General features: G+C 46.5%; 1 protein-coding gene across 2 annotated transcripts in view; it reads left to right on the forward strand.

The window, feature by feature from the left end:
• slc37a1 (solute carrier family 37 member 1) overlaps window positions 1-18175 on the forward strand; it is a 194669-nt gene that overhangs the window by 144674 nt on the left and 31820 nt on the right. For both annotated transcript variants that reach the window (XM_086007336.1, XM_086007338.1), the window contains exons 15-17: window positions 3590-3638; window positions 12802-12875; window positions 13703-13781. In XM_086007336.1, coding sequence (XP_085863462.1) covers window positions 3590-3638; window positions 12802-12875; window positions 13703-13781 — 202 coding nt within the window. The remainder of the gene's footprint in view (window positions 1-3589; window positions 3639-12801; window positions 12876-13702; window positions 13782-18175) is intronic.

Genomic DNA, 18175 nt, shown 5'->3' on the forward strand with positions numbered 1-18175 from the left:
GCTGTATTACTCTATGACTCTATGACCTGATCAACCTCGCTCCAATCACTCTCTCTGACCTCCCTCCTAATCCTCTCCACCACACACTGCCTCTGACCTTCCTTCCCATACTCTTCATTTTCGCCCTGATACTGAATGTGATTAGGTCATGCTATGTTTCCAAAATTGAGGCCATCTGCTTGGGTGCCTCTAATCTATCCTCCCCCCACACCCCTCACTCCTCCATCCAATCAGTCCCCTCCCAGTACATTCGACAGCTTCTCTCATCTCTTTCCCTCCCATATCTCCTTCATTACCTCAATTAACTGCTTCCTCTAAGCTGTTTTCCAATTCTTCTCCATGTAGCCCATGACCTGCTCTCGATGCTCTTGTGACCCACCTTGATTTTCCAGCACCTCCTCCTTGACTCCATGCTTTCCCTATCCTTCGGCATTGCACCACCACTTTCAAAACCACTGCCATCACCCTGTCTTAGAAAGCCCCTCCAAGTCCTAGCTCAAACTACTGCCCTATCTCCAACCTCTGCTCCCTCTCCTTGAATACATTATTGTCATCAGACTGTGCTCAACTCTGAGTACCTCCAATGTGGTTTTTGACCCACCCACAGCATCAAGATCACCTGGTCAGTTGCCAGCTAATCCTTTGTAACTGTTAACGTGGCTTGCTCTCCCTACTTGATGTCCTCAAACTCTCTGCCAGCCTTGACACTATAGACATAAAGCTTAGAATGAAGAAGGATCTTCAGTCCATCAAGCCAATTCCATTCAAAATTCATGCCTGCTTATTCTATTCCTCCTTCTCCACATCACCACCTGTTGATCGTCTACTTTAAAGGTCTTTCATTTCCTTCCTTACCTCCTCTGGAGAAATTCAAGCAATGCTATTAATATCTCTATACTCGTTGATTCTCTTGTCCACAGATATTGATTCAGCTACTTTTTAAAGATGCCAATTGACCTTGAGCGACCTCTCTGCAGATCTGTCCTATGTATTCACTTGTCTTGCACTGCCCACTTTGTTCTAGTGATAAGTCTCTGTGCCCCCTTGTTACTGATTTACCAATCAGTTGAAACAATTTTTCACTGTTTGCCCTCTGAAAACCTTTGACAAGTTATTGTTTGTACACATGCTGATGGCAGTGCATATTTAGCAGCTGAATCAATATGTCTCGTTTTGCACACCACACTCCAATGTCCAGAGCGAGTCCTGTTGGCTGGGTGGCTGTCGTTGCCTGAAGACTATTCTTTATAATGGGTATTAATTAAAGCATGAATGTGTTGCTTAAGGTAATCTTGTTGTACGAGGCTCCTTGGGTCGGAGCGATCATAATATGATCGAATTCTTCATTAAGATGGAGAATGAAGTAGTTGACTCAGAGACTAGGGTCCTGAATTTAAATAAAGGAAACTACGATGGTCTGAGGCGCGAGTTGGGTAGGATTGATTGGGGAATGTCATTCACAGGGTTGACGGTGGACAGGCAATGGCAAACATTCAAAGACCGCATGGATGAACTACAGAATTTGTTCATCCCAGTTTGCCATAAAAATAAAACAAAAAAGGTGACTCAACCATGGCTAACAAGGGAAATTAGGGATAGCATAAGATCCAAGGAGAGGACATGTAAATTGGCCAGAAAAAGCAGTAAACCTGAGGATTGGGAGCAGTTTAGGATTCAACAAAGGAGGACAAAGGGATTAATTAAGAAAGGGAAAATAGTAAGCTTGCAGGGAACATAAAAACTGACTGTAAAAGCTTTTATAGATATGTGAAGAGAAAAAGATTGGTGAAGTCAAGCGTAGGTCCCTTGCAGTCAGAATCGGAATTTATAATGGGGACCAAAGAAATGGCAGACCAATTAAATACATATTTTGGTTCTGTCTTCACAAAGGAGGACACAAATAACCTCCCAGAGATGTCGGGGAACATAGGGTCTGATGAAAGGGAGGAACTGAAAGAAATTAGTATTTCTAGGGAAATTGATGGGATTGAAGGCCGATAAATCCCCAGGGCCTGATAATCTACATCCTAGGGTACTTAAGGAAGTGGCCCTAGAAATAGTAGATGCATTGCTGATCATCTTCCAACATTCGATGGAATCTGGAACAGTACCCATGGATTGGAGGGTAGCTAATGTTACCCCATGATTCAAAAAAGGTGGTAGAGAGAAAACGGGGAATTACAGACCGGTAAGCCTGACATCAGTAGTGGGGAAAATGCTACAGTCCATTATAAAAGATGTAATAGCAGAACACTTGGAAAACAGTGACAGGATCGGACATGGATTTACAAAAGGTAAATTGTGCTTGACTAATCTACTGGAATTTTTTGAGGATGTAACTGGTAAAATAGATAAGGGAGAACCAGTGGATGTGGTGTATTTGGACTTTCAGAAGGCTTTCGATAAGGTCCTGCATAAGAGATTAGCGTGTAAAGTTAAGGCACATGGCATTGAGGGCAAGGTATTGACTTGGATAGAGAACTGGTTGGCAGACAGAAAGCTAAGAGTTGGAATAAACGGGTCTTTTTCCGAGCGGCAGGCAGTGACTAGTGGGGTACCGCAGGGATCGGTGCTTGGACCCCAGCTATTCACAATATATATTAATGATCTAGACAAGCGAACTAGATGTAATATCTCCAAATTTGCAGACGACACAAAGCTGGGTGGGCGTGTGTGCTGTGAGGAGGATGCCGAGACACTCCAGGATGATTTGGGCAGAAGCATGGCAGATGCAATATAACGTGGATAAATGTGAGGTTATCCACTTTGGTGGTAAAAACAGGAAGGCAGATTATTATCTGAATGGCAATAGATTGGGAGAAGGGGAAGTGCAACGAGACCTGGGTGTCCTTGTGCACCAGTCGCTGAAGGTAAGCATGCAGATGCAGCAGGCGGTTAAGAAGGTAAATGGTATGTTGGCCTTCGTAGTTAGAGTGTTTGAGTACAGGAACAAGGATGTCTTGCTGCAGTTGTACAGAGCCTTGGTGCGACCACATCTTGAGTATTGTGTGCAGTTTTGGTCACCTTATCTGAGGAAGGATGTTCTTGCCATGGAAGGAGTTCAGCGAAGATTCACCAGGCTGATACCTGGGATGGCAGGAATGACGTATGAGGAGAGATTGGGTCGATTGGGCTTGTACTCGCTGGAGTTTAGAAGAATGAGGGGGGATCTCATTGAAATTTATAAAATTCTGACAGGACTGGACAGACTAGATGCAAGAAGGATGTTCCCGATGGTCGGGGAGTCCAGAACCAGGGGTCACAGTCTAAGGAGAAGGGGTAAGCCATTTAGGACAGAAATGAGGAGGAATTTCTTCACCCAGAGAGTGGTGAACGTGTGGAACTCTCTACCACAGAAGGCAGTGGAGGCCAATTCATTAAATATATTCAAGAAGGAGTTGGATATATTTCTTAAGGCTAAAGGGATCAAGGGGTATGGGGAGAAAGCAGGGACCGGGTACTGAATTTGGATGATCAGCCATGATCGCATTGAATGGCGGAGCAGGCTCGAGGGGCCGAATGGCCTACTCCTGCTCCTATCTTCTATGTTTCTATGTAACGGCTGAATATTGCATTTGTGTTCCTACAGCTCTACATTTTTTCTGCAATTGGCTACATGGGTCTGAAAACCATCATTGGTAAGTTCAGTCTTGTTCCTATTGAAGTTGTGAGGTGCCGAGCCTGTAGTTTACTTGATGTGGTTCTCGGGCATTATGAGAACGTGCTATTGGTGTGGATGGTCATCTCTTGCAACACCTGGATAGTGCAGCCCTTGGGATAGACAACTGTGTGTGTGCTCAAACACCATCTAGGCAACTGTGAGTGGAAAATACACAATCAACAAAATGATAGAAGCCTTGGTACAGAAGAGGGCACTAGGCCTGCGTCCGTTCTCGCTGCACATTGGAACCTTCTGCTCTAATCCCATTTTCCTCATCATTCCACATTCTCTTTTAATATTCTTCCTCTGAGGAGTTATCTAATGTCATGTTAAATGGCATGTACCAGTCGCATTTGCAATCATCTTCAGCCAGAAGTGCCGGTTGGATGATCCATCTCGCCATCCTCCTGAGGACCCGACCATCACAGAATCTAGTCTTCAGCCAATTCGATTCACTCCATGTGATATCAAGAAATGGCTGAACGCACTGGATGCAGCAAAGGCCACCGACAACATCCTGGCTGTAGTGCTGAAGACTTGTGCTCCAGAACTAGCTACGCCTCTAGCTAAGCTGTTCCAGTACAGCTGCAGCACTGGCATCTACCCAAAAAAGTGGAAAACTGCCCAGGTATGTCCTGTCCACAATAAACAGGACATATCCAATCCAGTCAATTACCACCCCATCAGTCTACAAGATAGATGAATTGACGGCACAATCAGAAATAAATGGGTATGATCTGATAGCCATTAGAGACGTGGCTGCAAGGTGAGCAAGGCTGGAAACTGAATATTCAGGGGTATTTGACATTTCGGAAGGATAGGCAGAAAGGAAAATGAGGTGGGGTAGCTCTGTTAATAAAGGATGAGATCAAGTATAGTAGTGAGAAATGATCTTTGCTCGGAAGATCAAGATGTAGAATCAGTTTGGGTGGAGATAAGAAATAATAAGGGAAAGAAGTCACTGGTAGGGGTAGTCCATAGACCCCCTAACAGTAGCTACACTGTAGGGACTTGTAAGAAAGGTATTGCAATAATCGTGGGCAATTTTAATCTTCATATAGATTGGACAAATCAAATTGGCAAAAGTAGTCTTGAGGACGAGTTCATAGAGTGTATTCAGGACAGTTTCTTAGAACAATACGTTGTGGAACCAACCAGGGAACAGGCTATTTTAGATCTGGTAATGTGTAATGAGATAGGATTAATTACTGATCTCATAGTAAAGGATCCTCTAGGGAAGAGTGATCATAACATGAGAGAATTTCACATTCAGTTTGAGGGTGAGAAACTTGGATCTGAAACTAGTGTCTTAAACTTAAATAAAGGCAATTACAAGGGTATGAAGACAGAGTTGGCTAAAGTGGACTGGGAAAATAGATTAAAAGGTAAGATGGTAGATAAGCAGTGGCAGACTTTTAAGGAGATATTTCATAACTCTCAACAAAGATATATTCCAATGAGAAAGAAAGACTCTACGAGAAGGATGAACCATCCGTGGCTAACTAAGGAAGTTAAGAATGGAATCAAATTGAAAGAAAAGGCATACAATATTGCAAAGATTAGTGGTAAGCCTGACTAAAAAAAAATAAAGAGGGAGAAAATAGATTGAGAATAAATAGCAATAAATATAAAAACAGACAGTAAGAGCTTCTACAAGTATATAAAAAGGAAGAGAGTAGCTAAAGTAAACGTTGGTCCCTTAGAGGATGAGACTGGGGAATTAATAATGGGGAAACAAGGAAATGGCAGAGACTTTGAACAAATATTTTGTATCTGTCTTCATGGTAGAAGACACTAAAAGCATCCCAATAATAGTGGAAAATCAAGGGGCAAAAGGGAGGGAGGAACTTGAAACAATCACTGTCGCAAGAGAAAAAGTACTAGGCAAACTTGTAACTAGTGGGGTGCCACAGGGATCAGTGCTGGGGCCTCAACTACAGGAAACTCTTGATTTACCGGCACCTAAATAACCGGAAATCTCTATTAACCGGCAAAATTCAGGAGTAGGTTCAGGCAAGTTTTTCTTCATATTAGTGGCAGTTCCTGGATCTGTGGCTGTATAACTGGGGTTCCTGCACTCGTTGCTAAGCAACAGGGACGCTTGGTCTGTGGCCGGAGTTCCTGCACATGTTGCTAAGCAACAGAGAAGCCTGGATTTGTTGCTGTGTACTGAGCTCTCCTACCTTTTAAAACTATACCTCTTTGTAATCCGGACTTTTTGATAAACCGGCACCACGCCGGTCCCGTCGGTGCCGGATAATAAAGAGTTTCCTGTATTTACAATCTACAATTAATGACTTGGATGAAGGGACCTGTTATGTATTGTGTGTTCTATTGTGTGTTCTCCTCCCACCTGTGGTGGCGCTGTCACAGGAGATAAATGGTTGGGTGTTCTCTGTTAAGTTTAGCTCTCTTTGTTCAGAACTTTCCAGAACTTCCTTTCCTTCCAATAAAGCACTTCATGTTTGAATCTCCTGAGTTCTGAGTCCTAAAATTGTGTCTAGGTAGAAAGGTACCGACACAACAAGTGGCAACGAGGAGCGGATGAATGTGTACGTTACGGGTGCAGTGAGTAAACAGAAAATTTAATTTGAAACGTGAGATGGCTACTATATTAGGAAACATCGGTGATTTTGATGAAAATGTGGAGCAATGGAGCGCATATACGGAACGTTTTGACTATTTTGTATTGGCGAATGCGGTGGCAAATGAAAAGGTCGTGCCTACCTTTTTGACTGTAATCGGGCCGAAGACATTCAATTTACTTCGCAGTCTCGTGCAGCCAGATAAGCCAGGAACTAAAACATATAAGCAACTAGTGGAAATTCTTGGAGCACATTTTTCACCAAAACCTCTGGTTATTGCTGAGAGATTTAGATTTCACAAACGGAATCAAGAGGAGGGGGAATCAGTGACGATGTTTATTGCTGCTTTAAAAAGGTTGTCGGAACACTGCCAGTTCAAGGAGGTGCTGAATGACGCCATTAGAGACAGACTTGTGTGTGGTCTGCAAAATGCAGCCACACAGAAGCGCCTTCTTACTGAGGACAACCTTACTCTTGAAAAGGCCATTGAAGTTCGTGTCTCCATGGAGATGGCAGAAAAGGAGGCTCACCAGCTGAGTTCAACAGGGAGAGTTCACAAGGTGTCGTCTGAGCCTAAAGGTGCGCGGAATGGCACATGTTACCGTTGTGGGAAAACGGGCCATCACGCTAATGACTGCTGGTGTACGGAGCTGGAATGCCGAAATTGTGGCAAAAAGGGTCACATTGAACGCGCCTGTAGAGGTAAAAAAAGAACAGACAGAGCTGGGAAGCATGGAAGCAAAATGTCTGTATTTGGACAAGAGAGGAAAAAGAGTGTTCATTCAGTGCAGTATGATGGAACAAGCAAAACAGAGGGGAGCGACACCTCTGAGGAGGAAGAGGTGCACATACTGACGGTTGCAGGTGATTCAAATGGCTACTGGGTGTCACCACTGGTGGCGGGACAATCAGTGCGGATGGAGGTGGACACAGGCGTGGCTGTGTCCCTTGTTTCAGACACTGTCTACAACAAAATGCTAAAGCATCTTACCCTTCAGCCAACAAACATTGTGCTAAAGACGTATACTGGCGAACCTGTGGCCATGAGAGGCGTCATTGAGGTGACAGTTAAATTGAACGGACAGACTGCAAAACTGCCACTATATGTGGTAAAGGGAAATGACCCATCGCTACTGGGACGTGCGTGGCTAGAGAAAATCACGCTGGACTGGCCTGCAGTCCGCATGATGTCAAAAGGGGAGTCAGGTCTGACCGCAGTGTTAAACAAACATGCAGAACTCTTCAATGGGGAACTTGGGAGCATGAAAAAGATCAGCGTGAGACTGGACATTAAACCTGACAGCAAGCCAAAGTTTCACAAAGCCCGACCTGTACCCTATGCAATTAGGCCAAAAGTTGAGGCTAACTTGGAGGCCTTAGTCGAGAATGGAGTCCTGGAGCCTGTGAGCATGAGCAAATGGGCCACACCCATTGTTCCTGTCCTGAAAAAGGATGGATCTGTTCGAATCTGCGGGGATTTTAAAGTGACTATTAACCCGGTGCTGTCTGCAGAACAGTACCCTCTTCCCCTCATTGAGGATCTTTTTACGGGCCTGGCTGGAGGGCAAAAGTTCAGCAAAATAGACTTATGCCAGGCTTATCTACAAATGCATGTTGATGACAAATCAAAGGAGCTGCTGACAATTGTGACACACAAGGGGCTATACAGGTACTGCCGCCTTCCGTTTGGAATTACGTCGGCCCCTGCTCTATTCCAAAGGGCAATGGATCAGATTTTGAGTGGACTGCCAGGAGTCCAGTGCTACCTGGACGACATCCTTGTCACTGGGACAAATGAGGATCATCTTCTGAACTTGGATGCGACACTACAACGACTGAAAGAGTACGGACTCAGAGTTCGTAAAGACAAATGTGAATTCTTTCAGTCTTCAGTTGAGTACCTGGGGCATGTGATTGACGCTACTGGCCTGCATAAGGCGCCGTCAAAGGTCAAGGCGATCGTGGAGGCCCCAGCACCCCAGAATGTGAGCCAGTTACGTTCATTTCTGGGGCTACTTAACTACTATGGGAAGTTTATTCCAGACTTAGCAACTGATGTAACGGCTTCAGCAATGTTGCTATGTCAAGGCAAAACACGGAAATGGACTGAACTGTGCAACGAAGCTTTTGCCCAAGCAAAGAAAGCATTGCTGAAATCGGAGGTCCTGACACACTTCGACCCAAAGCTGCCCGTGCAGCGAGCATGTGATGCATCACCATATGGTGTGGGAGCAGTCATATCCCACATCATGCCTTCGGGTGAAGAGAAACCTATCGCCTTCGCATCACGCACCTTGAACAAGGCCGAGAGTAACTATGCGCAGATCGAGCGCGAGGCCTTGGGAATCGTTTTTGGAATTCGAAAATTTCATCAGTACCTGTTTGGGAGAAGGTTCACACTCCTGACGGACCACCGTCCATTGACTTCAATCTTCGGGCCCCACACCGGAATTCCGTCTCTCGCTGCAAGCAGGATGCAAAGATGGGCTTTACTGTTGTCAGGACACACATACGACATCAAATATCGTAAATCAGACTTGCACGGCAACGCAGACGGTCTCTCGAGGCTACCCTTGCCTGTCACTCCCCCAGAGCCTCGTCAGATAGACATCTTCTACTTTAGACAAGTGGAGGGAGCACCTGTCACTGCAGTTCAGGTGCGAAGGTACACCCGCAACGATCCAGTCCTGTCTGAGGTAATGGACGATGTCATTCGAGGGAGAGCTATAGGAGATTCTCCTAGTTTGAAACCTTACGTTTCAAAAAGAAATGAGCTCTCCGTCCAGGCAGGTTGTCTTCTTTGGGGACGCCGTGTCATCATTCCGCCACCTCTGAGGGAACCTATACTGCAACAACTTCATACAGGCCACAGTGGGATGGTTCAGATGAAGGAAATGGCAAGAAGCTACTTCTGGTGGCCAGGTCTCGATGGGAATATTGAGGAGAAAGCCAAAACATGTTCCCCATGTCAAAGGGTCCGGAATGTTCCACAGCTGGCAACCCTACACCCCTGGGATTGGCCTGCAGAAGTGTGGCAGCGAGTACATGTGGACTTCGCCAGTCCTTTCGAAGAGAAGATGTTTATGGTGGTTGTGGATGCTCGTAGCAAGTGGCCAGAGGTCGCTGTGATGAGGTCTACCACGGCAGAGAAAACAATTGAGAAACTTGGTGAGATGTTCAGCCGTTGTGGCTCACCGGAACAACTCGTAAGTGACAACGGTCCACAATTTGTATCACAGGAGTTTGCAACCTTCCTGCATGTGAATGGTGTCCAACACATCAGGTCTGCGCCCTATCATCCCTCTACTAACGGCCAGGCAGAAAGGTTTGTGCAAACTTTGAAGCACGCCTTGAAGGCATCGCAAGGTCAGGGCTCAATCCACCAACGTCTGAACAGCTTCCTGTTCTCCTACAGGAACGAGCCGCATGCCACAACCAAAACTTCCCCCGCTTCGCTCATGATGAAGAGGCAGTTGCGGACAAGTTTTGACTTACTCAAACCTCCAAGGGCAGAACAGGTTGTCCATTGTCAACAACAAGCTCAAGTTGAAAAGAGAGAGAAAAGAGCCAAGGAGAGACAGTTTCATCCGGGAGAGCACGTCCTAGCTCGAAACTACAACACTGGACCGAAATGGGTTCCTGCTACGGTGATCGCGCAGACGGGCCCTGTGTCTTACACGGTTGAGACTGCTGAGGATGTCGTCTGGAGAAGACACACCGATCAACTGTTGCTAGGAGCAGAGACAGCCACAGAGGCTCCAATGGCTGGTTGGCCTGAACTGTTTCCGGATGATACCGCAAACCAGCATCCCTTGCCACAGTGCTCTTCTCCAACACAGGAAGTCAAAGAGACTGTTCCACCTGTGCAAACTCCTGACTTTCGACTGACACAGGCACCTTCTCCATCCAGGCCTGTGTCAATGCCTACTGCTGTGGAAGCCAACGATGACCGCCGGTATCCTGTCAGAGAGCGGCGGCCTCCAAGACGCTTGGATCTGTAGGCTTAGCGACTTACCCACAAGACGGGCAGAATAAACCCCAGGGTAAAGTCAGGGTTTGAGGCAGTCTACCTCTACCTGAGGTTAGTTGAGTGCATTGAAAGTAACTTACCTATTGAGGAATAATGTGGACCTTCCATTTAAGAGGGGAGGAAATGTTATGTATTGTGTGTCCTATTGTGTGTTCTCCTCCCACCTGTGGTGGCGCTGTCACAGGAGATAAATGGTTGGGTGTTCTCTGTTAAGTTTAGCTCTCTTTGTTCGGAACTTTCCAGAACTTCCTTTCCTTCCAATAAAGCACTTCATGTTTGAATCTCCTGAGTTCTGAGTCCTAAATTGTGTCTAGGTAGAAAGGTACCGACACAACAGGACCGAGTGTACTGTTGCCAAATTTGCTGACGATACAAAGATAGGTGGGAAAGCAAGTTGTGAGGAGGACACAAAGAGTCTGCAAAGGGATATAGAGAGGCTAAGTGAGTGGGCAAAAAATTGGCAGACGGAGTATAATGTGGGAAAATGTGAGGTTATCCACTTTGGTAGGAAGAATAGAAAAGCAAAATATTATTTAAATGGAGAGAGACTACAGAATGCTGCGGTACAGAGGAATCTGGGTGTCCTCGTACATGAAACGGAAAAAGTTAGCATGCAGGTACAGCAAGTAATTAGGAAGGCAAATGGAATGTTGGTCTTTATTGCAAAGGGGGATGGAGTATAAAAGTAGGGAAGTCTTGTTACAACTGTACAGGGCGTTGGTGAGACCACACTTAGAGTACTGCGTACAGTTTTGGTCTCCTTATTTAAGGAGGGTTATACTTGCATTGGAGGCAGTTCAGAGAAGGTTCACGAGGTTGATTCCTGGGATGAAGGAGTTGTCTCATGAGGAAAGGTTGAGCAGGTTGGGCCGATACACATTGGAGTTTAGAAGAATGAGAAGTGATTTTATTGAAACATAAGATTCTGAGGGGGCTCGATAGGGTAGATGCTGAGAGGATGTTTCCCCTCGTCGGGGAATCTAGAACTAGGGGCATAGTTTCAGAATAAGGAGTCGCCCATTTAAGACGGGGATGAGGTGGAATTTCTTCCCTGAGGGTCATGAATCTTTGGAATTCTCTACCCCAGAGAGCTGTGGAGGCGGAGTCAGTGAATATATTCAAGGCGGAGAAAGACAGAGATTTGAACTACAAGGGAGTCGAGGGTTATGGGGAACAGGCAGAAAATTGGAGTAAATCTTATTGAATGGCGGAGTAGGCTCGAGGGGCCGAATGGCCTACTCCTGCTCCTGTTTATGTTCTTATGCACTCTCAATCATCAGTAAAGTGATGGAAGGTGTTATCGACAGTGCTATCAAGCAGCACTTACCAGTAATCTGCTCACCGATGATCAGTTTGAGTTCCGCCAAGACCACTTGGCTTCAGACCTCATTACAGCCTTGGTCCAAACATGGACAAAAGAGCTGAATTCCAGAGGTGAAGTGAGAGTGACTGCCCTTGACATCAAGGTAGCATTTGACTGAGTTTGGTTTCAAGGCGCACTGGTAAAATTGAAGTCAATGGGAATGAGGGGGAAAACTCTCCACTGGGAAGATGGTTGTGGTTGTTGGAGGCAAATCATCTCAGCCCCAGAATATCGCTGCATGAATTCCTCAGGGAAGTGTCCGAGGCCAACCATCTTCAGCTGCTTCATCAATGACCTTCCCTCCCACATAAGGTCAGAAGAGGGGATGTTCGTTGATGATTGCACAGTGTTCAGTTCTATTCGCAACTCCTCAGATAATGAAGCAGTCCGTGCCCACATGCAGCAAGACCTGGATGACATTCAGACCTGAGCTGATAAGTGGCAAGTAACATTTGCGCCACACAAGTGCCAGGCAATGACCATCTCCAACTTTCCAAGCTTGCTTCAGTAGTATGTCCCAGCCTTGTGGTCTGTACCATTGAGAAGAATAAAGCAGCAAGATCATGGGAACACCATCACCTCCAGGTTCCCTTCCAAATCACACACCATCCTGACATGTACATATATCACCATTCCTTCATCGTCACTGGGTCAATATCCTGGAATTCCCAGTCTAACACCATCATGGGAGTACCATCATGGGAGTACCATCACCACAGGGACTGCAGGGGTTCAAGGAGAAGGCCCACTGTCACCTTCTGAGGGAAACTAGGGATGGGCAATAAATACCGCTTTGCCAGTGTCTCCCACATCCTGAGAATAAATAACAAAATATAAGCATACCTTGTTTCATCGTAGAGTTTGTAGCCAACTTGACTCAAATATACTTTTCTTTCAATAAATGCGCAGCTTCCATTTTGAAAGTGGTATTTTTTTTTTAAATAACTAAAAGCCATAGTAAAAGGGAAAAAATAAACCATAGACTCAATACTCCGCCTTTGTCATACTGCAATGAGTACCACCCTCCACAGAGCTGCCTGATTTCACACCTTCATGGGCAAGAGTGTGCTTACTGCAACCTCCACAGTACCTCACTCCCATTTGGGTTTCACATCTTGCAGTTACACTGACTAAGGTTTTCTGCCTCAATTTTGTTCCACAGTTATGCTGATTGGCTGCGGGGCTTTAGTGAATGGACCATATGCACTAATCACAACTGCGGTGTCTGCTGATTTGGTGAGTACGATGAACCTTTTCACTACAGCAACAACAACATTAATGTCTCCGGGTGCGTCAGAGGACTGTACTCAGACAAAAATTGACAGTGACCAAAAGGAGACGTTGAAACAGGTGACCAAACGCTTGGCTAAAGAGGTAGGCTTAAAGGAGGAGGGAGAGGTGAAGAGGTTTAGGGAGTGAATTCCAGAGTTTAGAGTCCAGATGGCTGAAGGCACAGCCGCCAAAGGTGGGGCGTAGGAAGTGGGGGATGGGCAAGAGGAATGTGGAGTTCTTGGAGGGTTTTAGGACTGGAAGTGTTCCTCCAACTCTGGTCCTGTGTACATCACCCACTCCCTTCAGTCCACCATTTAGGCCGTGCCTTCAGCCATCTAGGCCCTTTGCTCTAGAATTCTCTCCCTAAACCTCTCCGCCTCTCCTCCTCCATCTCCTTCTTTAAGACCAAGCTTTTAGTCACCCCTCCTAATATCCCCTTCTTTGGCTCAGCATCCGCTTTTGTCTGATTATGCTTCTGTGAGAGCCTTGGGATATTTTTCTATGTTAAATGCACTGTATAAATGCAAGCTGTTGTTGTATAATCTACCTAAATCCTTTGATTAGATTCCAGACTGTAACTCACTCCCTGGTACCTATTATTTTGCATGTAATGTACGTTTTGTTACTGGTTTAAATATAAGGGGATTTTTTGGGAGTTTGTTCGCCTGAATTTAGCAGTGTTGTGGGATTGCACTGGGCTTTCTGACTGCTTGTATTGGAGAGGTTTGATAACCCTGAAGGCTGTCTGTGGTGATTATATTGTTTAATTCCTGTATAATTTCTGATTTCAGGGCACACACAAGAGTTTGTCGGGAAATTCCAAAGCCCTGTCCACTGTGACCGCAATCATTGATGGGACTGGCTCCATCGGTAGGTGTCTGAAAAACTGCACTGCGTTACATGACCACTCTCCCTGGCCTGACGAGAGATACTCTGGTCAGTTAACTCAAATAATCCACTGATTTCTTCATGGACAGGTGGTGATGGGAATAGGCATGAATTGAAATATATTGTTTAATCCTAGAATGCCACCCAACTGCAGACTAAGGCTAATCCCAGCACTTGATTCCGCCACATATTACATGACTGTTTCACTTGACCCCAAGGCACCATGGCATTGCTTGGAGATTCCATGGGCAGCCAGTCCCTTAGTCAGAACTCAGTTCTCTAGAATACCGCAACACCTGAGCACAGCAGACTGATTGCATCAGGGCTGTTCTTCGTGTGTGTGAACTTAAAATAGAAGTCCTGTAACTAAAGTACATAGCAACTGATTGTACTAGCTTGCTGGCAATTAATGAGTAAGGAGAGAACAAACACGAGGGAATAACCTACTTGACTTCATCCTCACCAATTACCTGTTGCAAATGCATCTGTCCATGACAGTATTGGTAGGAGTGAGCACTGCACAGTCCTGTGGAGACCAAGTCCCATCTTCATGCTGAGAGCACCCTCCATCGTGTTGTGTGGTACTACCACTGTGCTAAATGGAATAGATTCAGAACAGATCTAGCGGCTCAAAACTGGGCATCCATGAGATGTTGTGGGCCATCTCTAACCTCTCTGTTCCTGATCTCCCCCTTTAAAATTGTACCATTTAGTTTATATTACTCTCCTCATTCTTCCTGCCAAATGCATCGCTTCACACTTCTCTGCATTAAATTGCATCTGCCAAGTGTCTGCCCATTTCACCAGTCTGTCTGTCTTCCTGAAGTCTATTACTATCCTTTTCACTGTTTACTGCACTTCCAAGTTTTGTGTTGTCTGCAAACTTTGAAATTATGCCCTGTATACCCAAGTCCAGGTTATTAATATATATTTTTAAAATTTGTTTTCTGGGATGTTTGCATCGCTGGCAAGGCCAGCATTTATTGCCCATCCCTAATTATCCTCGAGAAGATGGTGGTGAGCCGCCGCCTTGAACCGCTGCAGTCCGTGTGGTGATAGTACTCCTACAGTGCTGTTAGGAAGGGAGTTCCAGGATTTTGACCCAGCGACGATGAAGGATCGGCGATATACTTCTAAGTCGGGATGATGTGTGACTTGGAGGGGAACTTGGAGGTAGTGGTGTTCTGATGCACATGCTGCCCTTGTCCTTCTAGGTGGTAGAGGTCGCGGGTTTGGGAGGTGCTGCTGAAGAAGCCTTGGCGAGTTGCTGCAGTGCATCTTGTAGATGGTACACACTGCAGCCACGGTACGCCGGTGGTGGAGGGAGTGAATGTTTAAGGTGGTGGATGGGGTGGCAATCGCGCTGGCTGCTTTGTCCTGGATGGTGTCAAGCTTCTTGAATGTTGTTGGAGTTGCACTCATCCAGACAAGTGGAGAGTATTCCATCACACACCGTACTTGTGCCTTGTAGATGGTGGAAAGGCTTTGGGAAGTCAGGAGGTGAGACACTCGTCACAGAATACCCAGCCTCTGACCTGCTCTTGTTGCCACAGTATTTATGTGGCTGGTCCAATTAAGTTTCGGGTCAATGGTGACCCCCCAGGATGTTGATGGTGGGGGATTCGACGATGGTAATGTCGTTGAATGTCAAGGAGCGGTGTTTAGACTCTTGCTTGTTGAAGATAGTCATTGCCTGGCATTTGTGCGGCGCGAATGTTACCTGCCACTTATCAGCCCAAGCCTGAACGTCACCCAGGTCTTGTTGCATGCAGGCATGGACTGCTTCATTATTTGAGGAGTTGTGAATGGCACTGAACACTGTGCAGTCATCAGTGAACATCCCCATTTCTGACCTTATGTTGGAGGGAAGGTCATTGATGAAGCAGCTGAAGATGGTTGGGCCTAGGACACTGCCCTGAGGAACTCCTGCAGCGATGTCCTGGGGCTGTGATGATTGACCTTCAACCACCACAACCATCTTCCTTTTTGCTAGGTATGACTCCAGCCAGTGGAGCGTTTTCCCCCTGATTCCCATTGATTTCAGTTTTACTAGGGCTCCTTGATGCCACACTCGGTCAAATGTTGCCTTGAGGTCAAGGGCAGTCACTCTCACCTCACCTCTGGAATTCAGCTCCTTTGTCCATGTTTGGACCAAGGCTGTAATCAGGTCGGGAGCCGAGTGGTCTTGGTAGAACCCAAACTGGGCATCAGTGAGCAGGTTATTGGTGAGTAAGTGCCGCTTGATAGCACTGTTGACGACACCTTCCATCGCTTTGCTGATGATTGAGAGTAGACTGATGGGGTGGTAATTGGCCAGATTGGATTCGTCCTTTTTGTGGACAGGACATACCTGGGTAGTTTTCCACGTTGTCGGATAGATGCCAGTGTTGTAGCTGTACTGGAACAGCTTGGCTAGAGGCACGGCTAGTTCTGGAGCACAAGTCTTCAGCACGATAGCCGGGATGTTGTCAGGGCCCATAGCTTTTGCTATATCCAGTGCGCTCAGCCTTTTCTTGATATCACGTGGAGTGATTCGAATTGGCTGAAGACTTGCTTCTATGATGGTGGGGACCTCAGGAGGAGGCCGATAATGGTCATCCACTCGGCACTTCTGGCTGAAGATGGTTGCAAACGCTTCAGCCTTGTCTTTTGCACTCACATGCTGGGCTCCGCCATCATTGAGGATGGGGATATTCATAGAGCCTCCACCTCCCGCTAGTTGTTTGATGGTCCACCACCATTCACGACTGGATGTGGTAGGACTGCAGAGCTTTGCTCTGATCTGTTGACTGTGGGATCACTTAGCCCTGTCTATAGCATACTGCTTCCACTTTTTAGCATGCATGTAGTCCTGTGTTGCAGCTTCCCTAGGTTGGCACCTCCTTTTTTAGGTACGCCTGGTGCTGCTCCGGGCATGCTCTTCTACACTCCTTATTGAACCAGGGTTGGTCCCCTGGCTTGATGGTAATGGTAGAGTGAGGATATGCCGGGCCATGAGGTTACAGATTGTGGTGGAATACAATTCTGCTGCTGCTGATGGCCCACAGTGCCTCATGGATGCCCAGTTTTGAGCTGCTATCTAAATCTATCCCACGGTGATAGTGCCACACAACAGTGCGAAGACGGGACTTTGTCTGCAGAATGACTGTGCAGTGGTCACTGCTACCAATACTGTCACAGGTAGATTGGTGAGGATGAGATCAAGTAGGTTTTTCCGTCGTGTTGGTTCTCTCACCACCTGTCGCAGGCCCAGACTGGCAGCTATGTCCTTCAGGACTCGGCCAGTAGTGGTGCTACTGAGCCACTCTTGGTGATGGACATTGAAGTACATTCTGTGCCCTTGCTCTCAGTGTTTCTTCCAAGTGGTGTTCAACATGGAGGAGTGCTGATTCATCAGCTGAGGGAGGGCGGTAGGTGGTAATCAGCAGGAGGTTTCCTTGCTTATGCTTGACCTGAAGCCATGAGACTTCATGGGGTCCGGAGTCAATGTTGAGGACTTCCAGGGCCACTCCTTCCCGACTGTATACCACTGTGCCACCACCCCTGGTGGGTCTGTCTTGCCGGTGCGACAGGACATACCCAGGGATGGTGATGGAGGAGTTTGGGACATTGGCTGAAAGGTATGATTCTGTGAGTATGACTGTCAGGCTGTTGCTCGACTAGTCTGTGGGACAGCTCTCCCAATTTTGGCACAAGTTCCCAGATGTTGGTGAGGAGGACTTTGCAGGGTTGACTGGGCTGGGTGTGCCGTTGCCGTGTCCGTAGCCGGTGCCGCGGTCGATGCCGGGTGGTCCGTCTGGTTTTATTATTATTGTGTTTCGTAGCGGTTTGCGAGGCCATTTCAGAGGGCAGTTAGGAGTCAACCACTTTGCTGTGGGTCTGGAGTCACATATAGGCCAGATAAGGACGGCAGATTTTCTTCCCTAAAGTGAACCAGATGGGTTTTTACAACAATCATTACTGATACTAACCTGCTTATTCCAGATTTATTTAATTAACAATTTAAATTCCCAGCTGCCACGGTGGGATTTGAACTCGCATCTCAGGATCATTAGTCCAGGCCTCTGGATTACTAGCCCAGTAACATTACCACTACGCTACCGTCCCCTAATTTATATCAAAAAGAGCGGTGGTCCTAATACCGAGCCCTGGGGACACCAGCGCCCACTCCATTCAGTCTGAAAAGCAACCAGCCCTCCAGTCCTCTGGCACCACTCCCATATCTAAGGAGGATTGGAAGGTTGTGGCCAGAGCCTCTGCAATTTCCACCCTTACTTCAGTTGATCCACTCGGAGTTTGGCGTCCTGCTGTCTGTTTGGAGGCTCTTTGCTGGTCAGTATTTCAATCTGTTCCAAGTTGCTGAATATCTGATCTAT

The sequence above is a fragment of the Somniosus microcephalus genome, chromosome 14 (genome assembly GCF_052327205.1).
Source record: "Somniosus microcephalus isolate GS21.2 chromosome 14, FLI_Smic_1.0, whole genome shotgun sequence".
In the NCBI taxonomy this organism is placed as follows: Eukaryota; Metazoa; Chordata; class Chondrichthyes; order Squaliformes; family Somniosidae; genus Somniosus; species Somniosus microcephalus.